At 41.8% G+C, this 22,166-nt stretch overlaps 1 protein-coding gene across 1 annotated transcript; it reads left to right on the top strand.

Moving 5' to 3' along the window:
- Positions 1–908: 908 nt before the first annotated feature.
- On the top strand, positions 909–21,573 carry LOC129811425 (gamma-aminobutyric acid receptor subunit rho-1-like). Its single transcript, XM_055862716.1, has 10 exons — positions 909–1,269; positions 4,644–4,700; positions 4,931–5,037; positions 12,855–12,922; positions 13,639–13,862; positions 17,527–17,609; positions 17,747–17,887; positions 18,114–18,266; positions 18,526–18,722; positions 19,502–21,573. The coding sequence occupies exons 1-10, from the start codon at positions 1,154–1,156 to the stop codon at positions 19,817–19,819; spliced, it is 1,464 nt and encodes a 487-aa protein (XP_055718691.1). The 5' UTR covers positions 909–1,153; the 3' UTR covers positions 19,820–21,573.
- Positions 21,574–22,166: the final 593 nt, after the last annotated feature.

Below are 22,166 nucleotides of genomic sequence, written 5' to 3'. Positions count from 1 at the left end.
TCATTCTTCAGATAACATTATAATGTTATACTGATCATGTACAGTAGCAGTGAAGGCTGTTGGGATGAACTATAGGATGACAGGCTCATTGTAATGGCTGGAATAGAGTAAATGCAACAATATCATACACATCAAAGACATGGAAACCACATTTTTGACTCTGTTCCATTCATTATATTCCAGCCATTACAATGACCCGTCCTCCTATAGATCCTCCCGCCAGCCTCCACTGTACAGTAGGCATTCATCATATGTTGGGATCAGTCAGAGTAATGAGCTATGTGATTGTTCAGCTATTGCTGTTTGTTCTCTTCAAATAGGTCGCCAAGAATACAACAAAATATCAAACATAAAAGATGCCTAACATTACTTACACCAATGCTCAAATTGACGTCCCATGGAACTTTCCCAATTTCATGATCTTTCAAACATTCAAGATTACTTTATTTACAAGGCTGGATTGATGTGCTGCTGATTATCAACAACAACACAGAAAGAGCGCGGTCTTTATAAAATAATGGATGACATCAGCGTAGGCTAGTATACTCTTCACTGATGAATATGATTCATTCATATTATCAAGGCTACTATTTGTTGAAATAGGTTAATCCTATCTAATAGAGACCAATCTCTTTGTGTATGTAGGCTAATCCCACATATCTATGTTTGCGAATCTCAGGCTGAAGCCGTATTTTAGCAGCCCTTGAACATGTCTCAGTAAAAAAGCACTGATAGGCACACAGCTGAGGGACTTAATAGTCTTCCACATCAGGGACTGTGTCTGACTGTGTGAACCAGATCCTGTATCTATCTCCCACCATTGACCTCCCAAACGATCACGCTGCATCATTATGAGAATTGGTCTGGGCGGTACAGAGCAGAGTAGAGCAACAGGGCAGAGTGAATGAGCCACATCCGCCACTGGAGGGATCAAATCTGTGCCATCTGATGCTCAAGGATTTATAGGTTTAGTCAAAATTGCTTTTCCCACTGTGGAGATTAAGCACCGTGGGATGTTTGTTGGTCAGGCCAGAGCTGCTGCTTCTTCCCCGGCCCCGATGCTGTTCTGCTGAAGACAATGTCTCAGGACCCACGAGGTGTTAGCCCTGGTAGGGTGTGGAATTTGACTGGAGTTTGAGTGGTCTACAGGGGTATGTGCACCATGCAGGTGGATACTGTGTTGGTGCTGTTCTGCGTCTGCCTCATGGGGGTTGCTGGGAGATCAGCTCATCAAAGAGGTGACAAGCTGGAGACCTACAAACAAAGCAGGTAAATGCAAATTGCATCCCAGGATCTATACATAACACAGACTGGATGTATGGCATTGAATTTATCCTTTGATTGACATTTTATATCTAGATATGGGTTAAAATGTGAATCTGTATTTTTAATAGATGTTCACTTGGTGATGGTAATGTTCTGTTGTCCTCACCTGTTCTGCTCCCCCAACAGGTTATTTTAGACTTATTCAGAAAGGGGATTTAGAGAGGGGACCTATATTCCAGTATCTAATAATGTTCTATTGTTGGATGTTGTGGCTGTTGCTCCATGGGTGGCTGGACTGGATGTGGCGCTATTGGATGGAATGAATATCATTCTGATCAGTTTATGATACATATTTATGGAGCCCTAACTCAACCTAGCCTGGTCCTATCTGTTTTGACATGTCAGCAACCACAGGAGGTGGCAAGACCGCACAAACAGACCTGGGACCAGGCTAGGGTCAACCAATACTTTGAAGTGCATACAGTTAACAACATATAGAACCAATTATCTGGAACTGATGGATTAAGTGGCAATGAGGCATACTGTATATTACATACAGTACAGTATGTTACAGCTGAATGCCAAATTTACTACAATTGTTGCTTTTAACCTCTACAGGATCATTGTCTCTATACCGGGACGGTTGAGCTAATGTGCGCTAATGTGATTAGAATGACAGTTGTAAATAACAGCAAACTTTCCAGGACATAGACATGTCTTATATGGGAAAGCTTAAATTCTTGTTAATTTAACTGCACTGTCCAATTTACAGTAGCAATTACAGTGGAAAAATACCATGCTATTGTTTGAGGAGATTGCATAACAACAAAAAACTTTTATATCACGGCAACTGGTTTGATACATTCACCTCTGAAGGTAAATAATGTACTTACACTCAGTAATCTTGCTCTGATTTGTCATCCTGAGGGTCCCAGAGATAAAATGTAGCATAGTTTTGTTTGATCAAATCTATCTTTATATTCAAATGTAGGAACTGGGTTCTCCAGTTTGAACCTCTGCTGTTTCTGGCTCCACACCCACCCCACCCGGCCATCTAGATGTGTGATAGTTAGTGTATAAGCTAATGATCCATCATGTATGACATTCCAGGGAAAGTGTAAACTGAAATGTTGTATTACCGTATCATTTTTGTATGTTCTCTATAGTTATGTACTTGAACATGTATAAATTGACCAATTCGACACATTTGGGCAGACTTGGTACAAAATATTGATTGTCCAGTATTGCCATGCTTCACTGGATCAATCTGAAACTTTGCACACACACTGTTTCCATCTAGTGGCCAACATCTAAATTGCGCCTAAACTGCAATAATACATTATGGCCTTTCTCTTGCATTTCAAAGATGAAAATACAAAAAGATGCATGTTTTTTTCTTTGTATTATCTTTTACCAGATCTTATGTGTTATATTCTCCTTCATTCATTTAACATTTCCACAAACTTCAGTGTTTCCTATTGCTGTGAGTGAAACCAAAATGTTAGCAACACATAACTTGAAACAGGCACCATAAACATATATGGCGAAGGACTTGAACATGTGTTAATTTTCTCTCTTCAAAAAACAACAGAAGAACACAGTACATCAAAGCAGTATCAGACAGTCTTAGCTTAGCTTAACAGACACTGATGGTATACTAAACCCGACCTCTCACCCCAAAGCTGTTTCTCTAAAGTTCATATGAAAAGCATTCTCTGTCCTCTTGAATGGCATGAAAATAACAACAACAGTCAATTGTACAATCAGCTTCTGAGAAATGCAACGTTTTGTTATGACTGGACTGCTGTGAATCCAATCACGGAACTGGAGCAAACCGATATCCGGACAGAGCAATTGAAAAAATAACTGAGTTTAAATTGGCACCAGTGAACTGCGATGCACTTTAAACTCTTCCTTGTTATGTGCACTTAACAGGAGTTGATTAATGACCCTGGTGTTGACTCTGTCAGGCCAGAAAGGGCAGGCAACTGTATAGCAACAGCAGAGCTATAGGAAGCCCCAAGGCAGTGTTCTGCAGACAGACACACACACACACACACACACACACACACACACACACACACACACACACACACACACACACACACACACACACACACACACACACACACACACACACACACACACACACACACGCACACGCATACGCACACACACAGAGAGACTTTTCTAGACTCTGGCCCTTGGAGGGGATTGGAGATACATTTGTGCCAAGCGGATTATCAACCAGCTGCTGGGGAGGACAGGGAGGAATATCACCCATTACCCATCAGCCCACACCGGTTAGCGCCCAGCAGCGCACTCTCTTGCTCTCTGTCTGATTGTCACGGTAGATAATATCGCTGTCTGCTGTTCTCCTCTCACCATGCACGCCTGTGGGGCACTGTCACAGCATGCACTCGCCTTTAGGCCACCCATTAATCCAGTTGAGGGTTTTTAGGGGAAAATCTATTTTTTTAATAATTTTTTATGTTTCTGCCGTGACCTGGATAGCGCTATCAGAGCGACAAGCGTTCAGAAGTAGGATCCCTTTGAGCGTTGACGAGACGTTCTCTTGAAATAGTGTTTTTCTGAATGCCCTCATGCCCTTGTGTTTTGGGATGAAAATGGCAACGATTCAGCCATGATTTGTCTCCTTGAGTCAAGTTGAGAGTAAAAGACAAATTTCTGCTTAGCTTTATAAAAAACATGATAATGATAACAACAATATAATATATTGTTAATATATAATATAATAACAACAATTTCTACTGTGTCTTACACTGGTTGTTGCTTCTTTGAATTATTTATTTGTTGTTGTTGCTAAACTGCACAAAACTTGCTTTGTAGTTCAGCCTCACAACGGTCTCAGTTTGATTAAAGGTTATCATTACAAGGTTACTATATACTTACGTTGACTCTCTTATGCAGAGCGATTTACAGTAGTGAGTGCATGCATTTTAATTCATACTGGTCCCCTGTGGGATTCAAACCCTCAACTCTGGCGTTGAAAGTGCCATGCGCTACCAACTGTGCCACTGCTGTGTCATTTATTGAATATCTATCACCTATACTGGACTTCATCTTGCCATTTTGACCAGAAGCTGTTTGAAATCATTTTGTGATCTTTTCATTATGCCCAGGTGAATGTCACTATTCCTTTCCCAAAAACAATGAACAATGTTAGAGGGCCATTTTACTGAGAATGTGTTTGTTTCATATGATTGTGTTTTTCTTTTCATTTTTTATCTTTTCTTTTGATGTATATTGTAATAATGTGTACTGTATATAGCTATGTATTGTGTAATTGATGTGTATATAGATATGTATAGTTTACTAGTTGTTGATTGATGTGTTCAAATATTTTTCATCAACAGATCCAGGAGAGAAACATCAAGAATGGATGATGGAGGAGCTCACAGCAAGACCGCAAGGTTAGAGTTCAATGTCATTGTACAAAACACTGATCAGCAAAAGTGGTTTGCCAACTTGAAGCATGACAGCAAAGGTTTTATCAATACATTTGATATTGTAAATAGAGCAAACCTGATATTGTAAAATGCTATCATACTTGACAGTGTACAACATGCATTTGCCCATTGAAAAAAGAGATCCTCAATTTATAGCCTAATTCTAAAAAGACAACCTCTTTTCCTCACTACAGCCCAATCCTGAAACGAGGTCCAGACATGACAAAATCTCCCATGACAAAATCTGAGCAGCTCTTAAGAATAGATGACCATGACTTTACCATGAGACCAGCATTTGGAGGTAAGACTTTACAGGAGTCATATAATGTGTATATTTCTACCTAGTAAAATCATCAGGTTTAGTATGTGAAAAACATGCTCCACTTAAGCTTTGTACCTACCCTGCATCAACAGTAATTACTTTGATGGTAATGCACAAATGGTTTACTGACTCCCTTTAGTTGTGTTTGCTGTTTTGATGTTGCTTAGAGCACCAACGCAAACTCCTTTTTTCCTTTAAACAGGGTCAGACAATCTATCCAATGGTCTTATCAGCTCAGCCCTCTAGAAGCCCTAATGACACCAACAACATGGCAAGATGTATATTGTCATGCTAGTACAGATGTAGGATCTTAATTTGATCACTCTTTTGTTGCTGAGAATTTTCATGAACCCCTACAAAAAATGTCCATTCATTATAATCCACATAATATTTCACATTTCCTGTTGCTGCAGGACTATTTTCCTGCTGTAGCAAACTGTCTCAAATTAAGATCCTATATCTGTACTCTTTTTTTTTATTTTTTTATTTAACCTTTATTTAACCAGGTAGGCAAATTGAGAACACGTTCTCATTTACAATTGCGACCTGGCCAAGATAAAGCAAAGCAGTTCGACACATACAACAACACATAGTTACACATGGAGTAAAAACAAACATATAGTCAATAATACGGTGAAAAAAATAAAAAAAATAAGTCTATATACAATGTGAGCAAGTGAGGTGAGATAAGGGAGGTGAAGGCAAACAGATATATGTATAAATAAATAAAAATATAAAAAGGCCATGGAGGCGAAGTGAGTACAACACAGCAAGTAAAATAAAAACTAAAAAAAACACTGGAATGGTTGGTTTGCATTGGAAGAAAGTGCAAAGTAGAGACAGAAATAATGGGGTGCAAAGGAGCAAAATAAATAAATAAATAAATACAGTAGGTAAAGAGGTAGTTGTTTGGGCTAAATTGTAGATGGGTTATGTACAGGTGCAGTAATCTATGAGCTGCTCTGACAGCTGGTGCTTAAAGCTAGTGAGGGAGATAGGTGTTTCCAGTTTCAGAGATTTTTGTAGTTCGTTCCAGTCATTGGCAGCAGAGAACTGGAAGGAGAGGCGTCCAAAGGAAGAATTGGTTTTGGGGGTGACTAGAGAGATATACCTGCTGGAGCGCGTGCTACGGGTAGGTGCTGCTATGGTGACCAGCGAGCTGAGATAAGGGGGGACTTTACCTAGCAGGGTCTTGTAGATGACCTGGAACCAGTGGGTTTGGCGACGAGTATGAAGCGAGGGCCAGCCAACGAGAGTGTACAGGTCGCAGTGGTGGGTAGTATACTCTCTCTTTTAACACGGATGTTGACAGAGTGTTTGTGGTTTCATGGTCATCGTACAGGGGATTTGCTGTTGTGGGATTACAGGACATATCCCACTGGGGATATACATTGATTTACATAAATCTTCTGTAATTTCAACATAATAATTGGATCTATGCATTTGTTGAAATTCCACATGGAAACGTTCAAAATCTTTTCATCCTATATTCAATATACACTGAGTATACAAAACATGCTCTTTCCATGACATAGACTGACCAGTTGAATCCAGGTGAAAGCTATGATCCCTTATTGACGTCAATTGTTAAATCCACTTCAATCAGTGTAGATGAAAGGGAGGAGACAGTTAAAGAATAATTTTTAAGCCTTGAGACAGTTGAGACATGGATTGTGTATGTGTGCCATTCAGAGGGTGAATGGGCGAGACAAAAAAATGTAAGTGCCTTCAAACGGGGTATGGTAGTAGTTGCCAGATGCACCGGTTTGTGTCAAGAACTGCAACGCTGCTGGGTTTTTCATGGGAGGTATACTCTATGTATATTGCGGGGTTGAACGTATGTAACATTTTATATTTGATTAGACATAGTTTATTTTACCTTGTTTCAATGTTGATAATAAAATAATATGTTTGAAACAATGTAATTGTTTCAACGTAATGCCATCAACCTAAATAAAGAGGTATATCGAAAGGTTTCTGGATCGCATCCCAGAGCTGACGAGGTAAAAATCAGTTTTTCTGCCCCCAGAAAAGGAAGTTAACCCACTGTTACCTCGGCGCCGAAGACGTGGATGTCGATTAAGGTACCCCCCCGCACCTCTCTGATTCAGAGGCGTTGGGTTAAATGCGGAAGACACATTTCAGTTGAATGCATTCAGTTGTACAACTGACTAGGTATCCCCCTTTTGAAATAAAATATGAAGCCAAAATTACTGCCTGAACAGTGACTCCTACTGGTATAAGAGGGGTAATGCCCTTCAGTGAGAACAAATCACATTCCAGATACCTACCTCTATGTACCTTGCTTAGCTTTGGAAGCGAGCTGTGAACATTTCTGCCAAGCTATCACGTCAACACACTAGACATATCAGCTTCCATACTCATTCGCATAAATCACATTGAATAGTTGAAAGTAACTCTTCTAACTTGTCTTACTTCACAAGCTGTATGTGAAAGTTAATTTGGAGTGAGGTTGGGTTCATGTAGGCTACATTGAAATCCGATTTGCCCAACAGAGGACACCATCATTTCAACGTGTAGTCAGGTATATTATCATTCATCCATGGTTGATTGGATCCTAGCTACCATTAGCCCTATAAATAGGATGAATTCATAATATGAATAGAAAATGTGTACCTTAGGATATTGTCTTGTATGTGAAGGATGGTTGGCTGATTTCACATTTAATATATTAATATGTTGGATTCATGTCTCCATCTCAACCAAAAACCTAAGTTGAAGGAAAGGATTAAATCAAATCAAACTTTATTTGAAGTGCATATAAAGTTTCATTTGATTTAGTGCTATTCTTTAACTTAGATTTGTGGTTGATATGGAGATGTGAATCCAACAACATTAATAATTACTTTGTAGTCTAACTGGATATTGAATTGTCATTGTTCAGGCAGGAAGCGTTGAACTGTGGTTTGACATTTTATTTCAATATATCTTTATTTAGGTTGATGGCATAACATACCATTTTACTATCAACATTGAAACAAGGTTAAATAACATACAATATGTCTAATCAAATATGAGATTCAAAATAATTTAAATATACAGTATATTAAATACCGGATTAAAAATATGTTTTTTATGTTTCTACATGATGATTATGTTGAAATTAGATTGATGTAACAACCTGTAAGTCAGGTTAAGTCAATGTATTTAAGTACAAGTTCTATCCACATTACATTGAAACAGCGTTGATTCAACTAATGTGTGCCCAGTGGTCTCATGTTAAGGTTAAATTTACTTTTTGAGTTATTTACATGTTGGGAATCCATAATACCTTTAGGATGACCTTCTTAGTTAAAACATAGAGATACAATGATGTTCGAGGCCAAATGACAAAATGTGTTTCAGAGCACCCACGCAAGCCCATGGATCAAGCAACATGTGCGTTGCTTTAGAATGCATGTGATATTCATGAACCAGAACAAGGGCCAAATATGTCTTGTTTTATGAATACATAAACATAAACAGCTGTAAGTGCAATCTGAGTCTAAAAAAACATCACACTATGAATGACCCCTCTCCTATTGAGAAAGAAAATAGATCTAAAAAAGAGAGATTGGAAAGGCATCCAGATGTTTGCGGCTGCAACAACTGTGATCCATTGTGACCTAATTGTGTTCCTGTACTAAGACGGATGATGGAGAGTGAAGGTTAAAACAGTTTTAAAAAATAGAATCCAGAATCCAGCCCATCATGGCACAAGCTGACAATGCAGCACTGAATTTATTGTAGTGTATTTTTTGCATTAGGCTTACACTGACTGAATGAAAGTACTGTATATTGTATTACACATAGTACAGTCACAACACGTGACGTTCTTTGTGCTAGAATCAATGATTATTGAAGCACTTGGCCAAAGCTTTTGATACGGTAGACCATTCCATTCTTGTGGGCCGGCTAAGGAGTATTGGTGTCTCTAAGGGGTCTTTGGCCTGGTTTGCTAACTACATCTCTCAAAGAGTGCAGTGTATAAAGTCAGAAAATCTGCTGTCTCAGCCACTGCCTGTCACCAAATAAAATAAAATGTTATTTGTCACATGCGCCGAATACAACCGGTGTAGAACTTACAGTGAAATGTTTACTTACAAGCCCTTAACCAACAATGCAGTTTCAAGTTCCTTGGCGTCCACATCACCAACAAACTAACATGGTCCAAGCAGTCCATAGATCCCTAAAAAGGTAAGAGATAAGAATAACAAATAATTAAAGAGCAGCAGTAAATATCAATAGCGGGGCTATATACAGGGGGTACCGGTACAGAGTCAATGTGTCAATGTGCGGGGGGCACCGGTGTCAAGGTAATTGAGGTAATTATGCACATGTTTGTAGAGTTATTAAAGTGGCTGTGTATAGATAATATCAGAGATTAGCAGCAGTGTGGGGGGGGGGGGGGGAAATACTCTGGGTAGCCATGTGGCTTGGGGATAGAAGCTGTATAGAAGCCTCTTGGACCTAGACTTTGAGCTCCGCTTGCCGTGCGCAAGCAGAGAAAACAGTCCATGACTAGGATGGCTGACACCACCTGGTATAGAGGTCCTGGATGGCAGGACGCTTGGCCCCAGTGATGTACTGGGCCGTACGCACTACCCTCTGTAGTGTCTTGCGGTCGGAGAACAAGCAGTTGCCATTCCAGGCAGTGATGCAACCCGTCAGGATTGCAGCTGTAAAATCTTTTGAGGATATGAGGACCCATGCCAAATCTTTTCAGTCTCCTGAGGGGGAATAGGTTTAGTCGTGCCCTCTTCATGACTGTCTTGGTGTGCTTGGACCATGTTAGTTTCTTGGTGATGTGGAAGCCAAGGAACTTGAAGCTCTCAACCTGCTCTACTACAGCCCAGTCGATGAGAATGGGGGCGTGCTCGGTCCTCCTTTTCCTGTAGTCCACAATCATCTGCTTTGCCTTGATCACATTGAGGGAGAGGTTGTTGTCCTTGCACCACACGGCCAGGTCTCTGACCTCCACCCTATAGGCTGTCTCGTTGTCGGTGATCAGGCCTACCACTGTTGTCTCATCAGAAAACTTAATGATGGTGTTGGAGTCGTGCCTGGCTGTGCAGTCATGAGTGAACAGGGAGTACAGGAGGGGACTGAGCACGCACGCCTGAGGGGTCCCCTTGTTGAGGATCAGCGTGGCGGATGTTCTTTCCTACCCTTACCACCTGGGGGCGGTCAGTCAGGAAGTCAAGGATCCAGTTGCAGAGGGAGGTGTTTAATCCCAGGGTCCTTAGCTTAGTGATGAGCTTTGAGGGCACTATGGTGTTGAACGCTGACCTGTGGTCAATGAACAGCATTCTCATATAGGTGTTCCTTTTGTCCAGGTGTGAAAGGGCAGTGTGGAGTGCAATAGAGATTGCATCATCTGTGGATCTGTTGGTGCGGTATGCAAATTGGAGTGTGTCTAGGGTTTCTGGGATAATGGTGTTGATGTGATCCATGACCAGCCTTTCAAAGCATTTCATGGCTACAGACGTGAGTGCTACGGGTCAGTAGTCATTTAGGGAGGTTACCTTATTGTTCTTGGGCACAGGGACTACGGTGGTCTGCTTGAAACCTGTTGGTATTACAGACTCAGACAGGGAGAAGTTGTGCTTCCCTTTGTAGTTTAATAGTTTGCAAGCCCTGCCACAGCCAGCGACCGTCGGAGCCGGTGTAGTATGATTTGACCTTAGTCCTGTATTGACGCTTTGCCTGTTTGATGGTTCAGCACCTCAGGAGTAAATGTCAGTTGGCTTTTCATAGCCGATCATTGAGAGTATCTCTACCGCCCCTGCGGTTTCTGGAGAGTTGAAAACAGCAGGTCTGGGACAAGTAGCACATCCGGTGAATAGGTCAGGGTTCCATAGCCGCAGGCAGAACAGATGAAACTGGAGCAAGCAGCACAGCTAGGTGGACTGGGGACAGCAAGGAGTCATCATGCCAGGTATTCCTGAGGCATGGTCCTAGGGCTCAGGTTCTCAGAAAGAAAGAAAGAAAGAAAGAAAGAAAGGAAATTAGAGAGAGCATTCTTAAATTCACACAGGACACCGGATAAGACAGGAGAAATACTCCAGATATTACAGACTGACCCTAGCCCCCCGACACATAAACTACTGCAGCATAAATACTGGAGGCTGACGATACCCCGGACAAGGCCAAACAGGCAGAATATAACCCCAACCACTTTGCCAAAGCACAGCCCCCACAACACTAGAGGGATATCTTCAACCACCAACTTACCATCCTGAGACAAGGCCGAGGATAGCCCACAAAGATCTCCGCCACGGCACAACCCAAGGGGGTGCGCCAACCCAGACAAAAAGATACGTAAGTGACTCAACCTACTCAAGTGAAGCACCCCTCCTAGGGACGGCATGGAAGAGCACCAGTAAGCCAGTGACTCAGCCCCTGTAATAGGTTTAGAGGCAGAGAATCCCAGTCGAGAGAGGGGAACCGGACAGGCAGAGACAGCAAGGGTGGTTCGTTGCTCCAGTGCTTTCCTTTCAACTTCACACTCCTGGGCCAGACTACACTCAATCATAGGACCTACTGAAGAGATGAGTCTTCAATAAAGACTTAAAGGTTGAGACCGAGTCTGCGTCTCTCACATGGGTAGGCAGACCATTCCATAAAAAATGGAGCTCTATAGGAGAAAGCCCTGCCTCCAGCTGTTGGCTTAGAAATTCTAGGGACAGTTAGGAGGCCTGCGTCTTGTAACCGTAGCGTACGTGTAGGACCAAATCGGGAAGATGGGTAGGAGCAAGCCCATGTAATGCTTTGTAGGTTAGCAGTAAAACCTTGAAATCAGTCCTTACCTTAACAGGAAGCCAGTGTAGAGAGGCTAGCACTGGAGTAATATGATCAAATTTCTTGGTTCTAGTCAAGATCCTAGCAGCCGTGTTTAGCACTAACTGAAGTTTATTTAGTGCTTTATCCGGGTAGCCAGAAAGTAGAGCATTCCACCCCCACCATCACTGTATCACTGCACTCTATACTCCTCTGTAAACTGGTCATCTCTGTATTCCTGTCGCAAGACCCACTGGTTGATGTTCATTTATAAAGCCTCTTAGGCCTCACTTCCACCTATCTGAGATATCTACTGCAGCCCTCATCCTCCACGTACAACATCCGTTCTGCCAGTCACATTCTGTTAAAGGTCCCCAAAGCACACACATCCCTGGGTCGCTCGTCTTTTCATTTCGCTGCAGCTAGCGACTGGAACGAGCTGCAACAAACACTCAAACTGAACAGTTTTATCTCAGTCTCTTCATTCACTCAATCATGGGCACTCTTAATGACAGTTGTTGCTGCTTTGCATGATGTATCGTTGTCTCTACCTTCTTGTCCTTTGTGCTGTTGTCTGTGCCCAATAATGTTTGTACCATGTTTTGTGTTGCTACCATGCTGTGTTGTCGTGTGTTGCTGACTTGCTATGTTGTTGTCTTAGGTCTCTCTTTATGTAGTGTTGTGTTGTCTGTCTTGTCGTTATGTGTGTTTTGTCCTATATATATATATATTTTTTTTTTATCCCTGCAGGAGGCCTTTTGTCTTTTTTGCCATCATTAAATAACAATTAGTTCTTAACTGACTTGCCTAGTTAAATAAAGGTTAAATAAAATGCATTTAATTAAATTAAAGTATCCATTATAGCAATGCGTGAAGGAAATGAAGGATAAATGGTACTGCACTTGTAATTACATGTTTTAAAAAGGGTTTTGAACAGAGGTCCAGGATAGTCAATTAATTCTGAAAATCTAATCTCTCATTGAAATTTCTATTAATGCAATTGTCTTTAATTACAGGACCCCCTATTCCAGTTGGGGTAGATGTTCAGGTTGAAAGTCTGGACACAATATCTGAAGTGGATATGGTGAGTGGGATTTCAGTCTCTTTACACAGTGAAGGGTAATCCTTCCTAACCTGGTGGAACGAGACTGATCGCACAATAGCTCACATTCTGTTTGTGAAACAGAAACGTGAGCACAGCCGTTAGTCTGCTTGACCAGGCTAAATCTTTTCCCCAAACTTTAGAAAAAGTATTCCACCATCTAGAAAAATGCTTTCAACCAGAGAAGCCGTTTATTATTACGTAATGACAAAAGATGAAGCATACACAACTCAGATACTGTACCTCACATGTAGAATCCTCCAAACACATACAGTAACTATGTTGCATCCAAATAGCATATTCATCAATAGGCGTGATTGTCTTACAGCACTACCACCGCTCCCACCACTACCACCACCAACACCACTACCACCACCAACACCACCGCCAACACAGCCACCAACACAGCCACCACCACCACCAACACCACCACCGCCACCCACCACCACCACCAACATAACCACCACCGCCACTCCCACCACCACCAACACCCCCACCATCACCATCACCATCACCAATCCCACCAACACCACTACCATCACCACCAACACCACCACCAACACAGCCACCACCACCACCGCCACTCTCACCACCACCAACACCACCAACACCACCACCATCACCACTACCAACACCCCCACCACCACCACTCCTACCCCCACTCCCACCACTCCCACCAACCTGCTGTGTTGTTTCAGGACTTCACCATGACCCTGTACCTGAGGCACTACTGGAAGGACGAGCGCCTGTCCTTCACCAGTACCAATAACCAGAGCATGACCTTTGACAGCAGGCTGGCCAAGAAGATCTGGGTTCCTGACATGTTCTTCGTCCACTCCAAGAGGTCCTTCATCCATGACACCACCACGGACAACGTCATGCTGAGGGTGTACCCTGACGGCAACGTGCTTTACAGTCTGAGGTAGCTCCACTGTGTTACGGCCCTGCTACACTATAGCCACCGGGCGTCCAGCATTGCCAGGAGTCATCAGCCATTGAGGAAATACTTCCTTTGAAGTCAATGAAAGCTGCTGTACTGCCCGTGTTGCGCACGCATTGCATCACGTCCAAAGGCGGCATCCAAGCTTAAGAATAGCAGAGGTTCAATTTTCACATGTTCATTCTTTCTTGTGAATTGAAATAATGAGAAATAACAACATGCTCTGATGTTTACAACTTCGCAAAGAAAGTTAATCTGTGTCGTTTACAGTCGGTGCAAATAACGCATTGTGTGCAGAACAAGAAAGGCGGTAGGAAAAGCCAAGCATGAGCTAGCGAGATCCTATTGGTATGTTGGAGCATGTGTTCTTAATGGAGCTCTCTCTGCACCACTAATTGTAGAACCACTAACATTTATTATTTACTTGACTATTGTTTCTGGCGTTATCCCTAAGATCTGGAAAGCGGTACATGTCCTCACCTTACACAAAGGTGGAGATCCTTCTGACTTAGATAACTACGGTCCAATTTCCAAATTCTTGCCTTTCCAAAGTTTTAGAATCTCTGAATAACTTTCCCCTAAGAACTTTTTGAACTATTCCCTCTGTTCTTAATGTGCACAAATCCGGTTTTTGACCTGGACGTAGCACGGTTTCAGCAGCTACACTTGCTTTAGATGATGTGTTAAACTTGGATCATAAAAATCATTGTGCTACCTTATTTATAGACCTTCCAAGGCCTTCGATACCAATGACCATCACATTCTTATTCAGAGGTTGACTGAAATAGGCCTGGATCAGGCTTGCAAGTGGTTTGAAAAGTCTCTGTCAGACAGGACTAAATGCGTGATCTTTGATAGCGTTAAGTCTAGTTTCCTGGATATCACAACAAGTGTACCGCAGTGGTCAGTACTGGGACCTGTTCTCCTTACCATTGATATAAATAATATTGGTCTATCTTTTAAAATGTGTAATATTCATCTGAATGCAGACGACACTGTTATATTTGCCATTGACCCAACTGCTGACCAGGCTATGTTAGAGATGCAATCTGACCTTGTTACTTTACAGAAAGCCCTGGTTGGTTTAAAACTTGGACTTAATGCAGGCAAAACTAAATACATGTTTTTATGTAGTTCTTGCAATGTTTCAGATGGACTACATATGTATTCTATCAAGGCACAAGGCGAGACAGATGCAGACACAGGAGGCAGATGGTTGGAGTCTTACAATGTTTATTAATCCAAAAAGGGGTAGGCAAGAATGGTCGTGTACAGGCAAAGGTCAAAATCAGTTCAGAGTCCAATAGGTACCGAAAGGCAGGCAGATTCAAGGTCAGGGCAGGCAGAGTGATCAGGCAGGCGGGAAAGTAGTCCAGAGTCAGGCAGTGGTCAAAACCGAGAAGACTAGCAAGAGAATTGAAAAAGGAGTACGGGGAAAAACACGCTGGTTGACTTGACTAAACATACAAGACAAACTAGCACAGAGAGACAGGTAACACAGGGATAAATACACTGGGGAAAATAAGCGACACCTGGAGCGGGTGGAGATAATCACAGGGACAGGTGAAACAGATCAGGGCGTGACATATTCATTGGATGGTTCTCCCATTGATCGGGTTCCTGCCAACAAATATCTGGGCATTTGGATTGACAAAGGCTTCATGTTTAAAAAAACATACTGTTGATCTATTTAAGATTTAAAGTGGGCTTATTTTTTTTAATTATATCTTGTTTTTCCCTAAGTAGTAGAAAGCAGATTGTGCAGTCAACTTTCCTGCCAGTTCTTGATTATGATGACATCATTTACCAGATTGCAGCAGCCACTACTCATAAACCATTGGATGCTGTCTACCATACTGTAGCGCCATACGTTTTATCACTGGTGACAGGTTTAATACTCACCACTGAATTCTGTATCAAAACGTTGGCTGATCCCCATTAAAGTCCCGTAGATCAATTCATTACTCGCTTTTTGTTTACAAAGCCCTACTACACAAGCTTACAACTTACCTAACTTCGTTGCTAACGTATAAAAGAATGAGCAACCAAACCCACTCGCAGGATTTATCTCTTGAGGTCCCTCTGGTCTTGACCAATTTAGTTAAATGCTCTTTTAGTTTTAGTACCCTCCAGTGTTGGAATAACCTACAAAATTCCTTTCAAATTGATTCCCTGGTGCTGCTAGGGTAGTTTAGTTGCTTTGATTTATTGTAGTGGTTTATTTGTTCAAATGGTTGTGTTGAGGTTGTGCCTTATGGTTATTTGTATTAATCTTGTTTTAATTGTAATGTAAATTATTCTTCCTGTTGTGAGAAAATGTTTGTACTCAGAGCACCATTGGGAATGAACCCCTGGTCTCAATTGAACTACCCTAAACAAATACAAGTTTATAAAAATGTGTATATTTCCGTTATGGAACACCTCTCTGAAGTGTGCGTGTGCACAAACTCAATTTGGCATTGCACTCATTCTAAACAATGGCTTTTTCTTTTTACTTTGGCAAAGCGTCAAGTGTATAAACCTTTGTGCCCTGGATTCGTAACATATTCTGGTTTTGAAAACAGAAACATTTATTGAGATCAGATGTTTCATTGATGAGAAAATGTGCTAAATGTTGGCCCAGTTTTACCTGCTTCCATCCTCTCCCACTGCCCACGACTGGTCTTCCTCTCACTACCATATTTGGTGGTGAGAAAACGGCTCTGTGTAGCAGGTAGAATGTCACATTGACGCAACGCAACGCGTACAGTGGAGCTGCAGTGTTACCACAGACAGAAGGGGAAACCCAGACAGATTACAGGGGCTATAAAGCTGAAGCATCTATGCTTGTGTTGCCCAACAGTCCCCCACCCACTTCCCTTCATTGAAAATGAATGGGGCTCAGTTGTTTCATCGTCCCCCCCCCCCCCCCCCCCCCCCGAACACCACCTTGGTTTACATTTACATTTAAGTCATTTAGCAGACGCTCTTATCCAGAGCGACTTACAAATTGGTGCATTCACCTTAAGATATCCTGATGAAACTAACACTGTCAAAATATGAAAATGTAATCAGTGTTATTTCTACATAGGACATTCTAATCAGCAGGTTTTGCATGGGTGGAGTTTTGGCTTGCTTGGTGATAAATCATCAGGCGGAATAAATTAATAGACCAATAACAATGAGAGTTCCAAACTTCTCTCCCAATAAAAGCTAGTTTTGAGGTTACATATCACTCCCATCAGGCCCCTCCACTCTGGTGGATTGATCCCCGCACCACAATCCTAAATGGGGTTAATGCACTGCTTTGGTGCCCTTTACCGCTCCGCTCAGACCTAGCAAAAGTATTGCTTAAGAAATAGTTTTTTGCTCAAAAGCTATTTTCTTTATTTTTTACCATTATTACGAAAAACGTTTAAAATGTGGTACTTAATTGTTGCCCAGAAATTATTTGATATTGAGATAAAAACTTCTTCACCTGGCATTTTTTGTTTCATACCCTATTCAAGTAAGCTTATAATAGTCATACTGATCCATTTCAGCTACAGCTCAGCATAAAGGCAACAAAAACAATCAAAGCAATTCACAATTATAATCATCACTTTGTATCCATATTCAATTCTGGTCAGGCATAAGTCAGGCTCTGATGTCACTTTTGTTCTCACAGAGTCACGGTCACGGCCATGTGCAACATGGACCTGAGTCGCTTCCCTCTAGACACACAGACCTGCTCGCTGGAAATAGAGAGCTGTGAGTGCACCTCTCAACTTTACTAATTACCTACACATCTCTGATGACATTTGATTATGTTTTTATCACATGATCAAAGATAAGCAATCATATTTATATGAGGTATTCATTGGAGTTTTTGAACATTCTCTCGTCAGATGCTTACACGGACGATGATCTCATGCTGTACTGGAAGAAAGGCAACGAATCACTGAACACAGACGAGAGGATATCTTTATCCCAGTTCCTCATCCAGAAGTTTCACACCACTACAAAGCTGGCCTTCTATAGCAGTACAGGTAACCCTGAAGTCACAGATTGAGTAGATATTACATAGATATTACAAAGACACATTATAGCCCATTGTTGTATTTACAAAGACGACCGTGGGCCACATTAAATTGCCTTGCTGGCCACATTTGGCCCGCTGGTCGTGAGTTTCAGACCCCTGCACTATGGGAATGGAAACAGGTGAAAAGGACTGGATCTGTGTAGAATATCAGCTGTGTTTATTTTTCTTCTCAGGCTGGTACAACCGTCTGTACATCCACTTCACCCTGCGACGTCACGTCTTCTTCTTCTTGCTCCAGACCTACTTCCCAGCCACCCTCATGGTCATGCTGTCCTGGGTCTCCTTCTGGATTGACCGCCGGGCCGTCCCCGCTAGGGTCCCTTTGGGTAGGAAAGGCCTTTGCCAGAAGGACCAGGACGTTTTATTGGGTCTAGGCTAAATTGATATTTCCATGTTTTATTTGAGATATAGTACAGTCTTGCTGTCTTTCCAACAGTGATTGTGAAGTTTGTTTGGTCTCGACAGTGCCCCAAATAAAGATTGACATCAACTGTAAAAGATCAAGCCAAGACCTGGACTAAAAAGCTATTTCAATGGAGATCTGTGTCTGGGTAACTGTCCCTAATGTCTTTTGACTCTGTCCAGGTATCACCACAGTGCTCACCATGTCCACCATCATCACTGGAGTCAACGCCTCCATGCCCAGAGTGTCCTACATCAAAGCGGTGGACATCTACCTGTGGGTCAGTTTCGTGTTTGTCTTCCTCTCGGTCATAGAGTATGCAGCGGTCAACTACCTCTCTACCGTGCAGGAAAGGAAAGAGAGGAAACTAAGAGAGAGGGTACAGTTTGTTTCATTTCATTTGCATAAAACGTTTTTCTGCTTTTCTGTATAATTTTATTTTTAGAACTACATCTGGAGAACAACTTTGCATGCTGTATATTTCTCTATATGCCAAATGTTGTGGCATGTGGAACTGAAACTGCATAAGATGCCTCAGGAGGAAATCAAATCAAATGTTTTTTGTCACATACACATGGTTAGCAGATGTTAATGCGAGTGTAGCGAAATGCTTCTGCTTCTAGTTCCGACCATGCAGTAATATCTAACAAGTAATCTAACCTAACAATTTCACAACAACTACCTTATACACACAAGTGTAAAGGAATGAATAAGAATATGTACATACAAATATATGAATGAATGATGGCCGAACGGCATAGCCAAGATGCAGTAAATGGTATAGAGTACAGTATATACATATGAGATGAGTAATGTAGGGTATGCAAACATTATATAAAGTGGCATTGTTTAAAGTGGCTAGTGATACATTTATTAGATCAATTTTTCCATTATATTAAAGTGGCTAGAGTTGAGTCAGTATGTTGGCAGCAGCCACTCAATGTTAGTGATGGCTGTTTAAAAGTCTGATGGCCTATTTTAACTCACACAGCCCCTGAAAACTTTTCCTGCCACGAACAACCTTGTTGAGAAGCCCTAAGCTCGAAAATTACTAAATACATTAGACATCAGTAGATTTAAAGCCACTTAAGTTTTTGCAGTTTCAAATTATTGTCCTTTAATTCAACCTTTTTCTTTTTTACTCCCCGCTATCTGCAGTTGCCGTGTACATGTGGCATCGGAAACCCTGACGACGCCATGTGCGACCCCCAGATCACTGGCTACACCACCATGGACGTCAACAATATAGGGAACTATGGCACCGCAGGGAACTATGGAATGCCAGAGAACGGAGGCAGGCAGGAGAGGATGTTTGCCCAGGTGGTTCTGGGGGATCCCCAGCTCACGGGCCAGGTAAAGAGGCCAGGCTATGTGAACATTTGGATAGATACCCACGCCATAGACAAGTACTCACGGATGGTCTTCCCTGGTTCCTACGTCCTGTTCAACATCATCTACTGGTCCATCTACTCCTAACGCCTGGCCAATGGGGAAGGACCCTACTACCCTAACACAGCCACATGCTGCAGATAGAGCACAACATGTTCAATTTCATTATGCACCAAACGGCACAACACTGACTGAAACAGGGATCGACTACCTGAACTTGTCCAATAAGAAACACGAGTTTTCGTTTTTCAGGGCAAAACTTTTGCTACATTTTGCAACAGTATGCCCTCATGAATATGAAACAGGACACCACTGTAACTCCATTAACAGGGATAGCGGCCACGCAGAGAGAAAACATATTATTGTTTCTCTTTTCAAGACAAAAGACTGAGATATGGATTATTTATTGTGAGGTGAACATTGCCTTCTTGACCCAGCCTCTTAAATGGACCTATTCATGTACAGTACTGTGCATTTGGAAAGTATTCAGACGCCTTGACTTTTTCCACATTTAGTTACATTACAGCCGTATTCTAAAATGGATTAAATGTTGTTTTTTTCTCTCAATCTACACACAATACCCCATAATGACAAAGCAAAAGCTGGTTTGTAGAAAATGTTGCAAATTTAATAAAAAAATATGAAATATCACATTCACATAAGTATTCAGACTCTTTACTTTCTTGAAGCACTTTTGACAGCGATTACAGCCTCTATTTGGGGAGTTTCTCCCATTCTTCTCTGCAGATCCTCTCAAGCTCTGTCAGGTTGGATGGGGAGCGTCACTGCACAGTTATTTTCAGGTTTCTCCAGAGATGTTCAATCGGGTTCAAGTTCAGGCTCTGGCTGGGTCACTCAAGGACATTCAAAGACTTATCCTGGAGCCACTCCTGTGTTGTCTTGACTGTGTGCTTGGGATCATTGTCCTGTTGCAAGGTGAACCTTCACCCCATTCTGAAGTCCTGAGCACACTGGAGCAGGTTTTTCCCTCGATCCTGACAAGTCTCCCAGTACCTGCGGCTGAAAAACACCCACCACCATGCTTCACAGTAGGGATGGTGCAAGGTTTCTTCCAGAAGTGATGCTGGCATTCAGGCCAAAGAGTTGAATCTTGGTTTCATCAGACCAGAGATTCTTGTTTCTCATGTTCTGATAGTACTTTAGTGCCTATTGGCAAATTCCAAGTGGGCTGTCATGTGCCTTTTACTGAGGAGTGGCGTCTGGCCACTCTACCATAAAGGCCTGATTGATGGAGTGCTGCAGAAATGGTTGTCCTTCTGGAATGTTCTCCCATCTCCACAGAGGAACTCTGGAGCTCTGTCAGGGTGACCATCGAGTTCTTGGTCACCTGCCTGATCAAGGCCCTTCTCCCCCGATTGTTTGGCTAGGTGGCCAGCTCTAGGAAGTCTTGGTGGTTCGTAACTTCTTCCATTTAAGAATGATGGAGGCCACTGTGTTCTTGGGGACCTTCAATGCTGCAGACATTTTTTGTTACCCTTCCCTAGATCTGTGCCTCGACACAATCCTGTCTTGGAGCTCTACGGACAATTCCTTCGACCTCATGGCTTGGTTTTTGCTCTGAAATGCCTTGTCAACTGTGGGACCTAATATAGGCAGGTGTGTGCCTTTCCAAATCATGTCCAATCAATTGAATTTACCACAGGTGGAGTCCAATGAAGTTCTAAACACATCTCAAGGATCATCATGGGAAACAGGACGCACCTGAGCTCAATTTCGAGTCTCATAGCAAAGGGTCTGAATACTTATGTAAATAAGTTATTTCAGTTTTTTTATTTTTTATAAAGTTGAAGAAAAAAGTTTAATAACCTGTTTTCGCTTTGTCATTATGGGGTATTGTGTGTAGATTGATGAGGAAACTGTTTAATTTAATCCATTTTAGAATAAGGCTGTAAAATAACAAAATGTGGAAAAGGGGAAGGGGTCTGAATACTTTCCTAATATGTACTCTTCCCATGTGTATTCAAGAAACAAGTTGTAAGGGTTTCTCATCATTTCCACTGAGCCACCGGGTCAAGTTAATTTGTAAATACTGTGGTTAGCTAGACGGTAAGGGCTTAGGATGGTGTACAATATTATCAATGACTCAGACGGACCAAAGGTAGACTGAGGTATTTATCCTCCTGGCTCTGAAACACTACATAAATTGGGTGCAGTATTTTTCTGTTAACATCCTCTGAGAATTTTCAGTTGTACTATGATTGCTCAAACATTATGCATCAGATTAATTAACATTGATAAACTGTTGCTTGGGGGTTGAAAAACCATTTAAGATAGCACGATGTTTTGGGAATGTCAAATTTTGAAATACAATGTTGTTTAGACATGATCGTTATCTCTGAGACAGTTGTTTGACATTGCGACATCTATGACTACGACTATTAGTTAACTTGGCATGACTTTGACTATTAGTTAA

The sequence above is a fragment of the Salvelinus fontinalis genome, chromosome 15, assembly GCF_029448725.1.
Source record: "Salvelinus fontinalis isolate EN_2023a chromosome 15, ASM2944872v1, whole genome shotgun sequence".
Classification (NCBI taxonomy): Eukaryota; Metazoa; Chordata; class Actinopteri; order Salmoniformes; family Salmonidae; genus Salvelinus; species Salvelinus fontinalis.
Note: the sequence above shows the minus strand (reverse complement) of the source record. Positions and strands in the feature narration are given on the sequence as shown.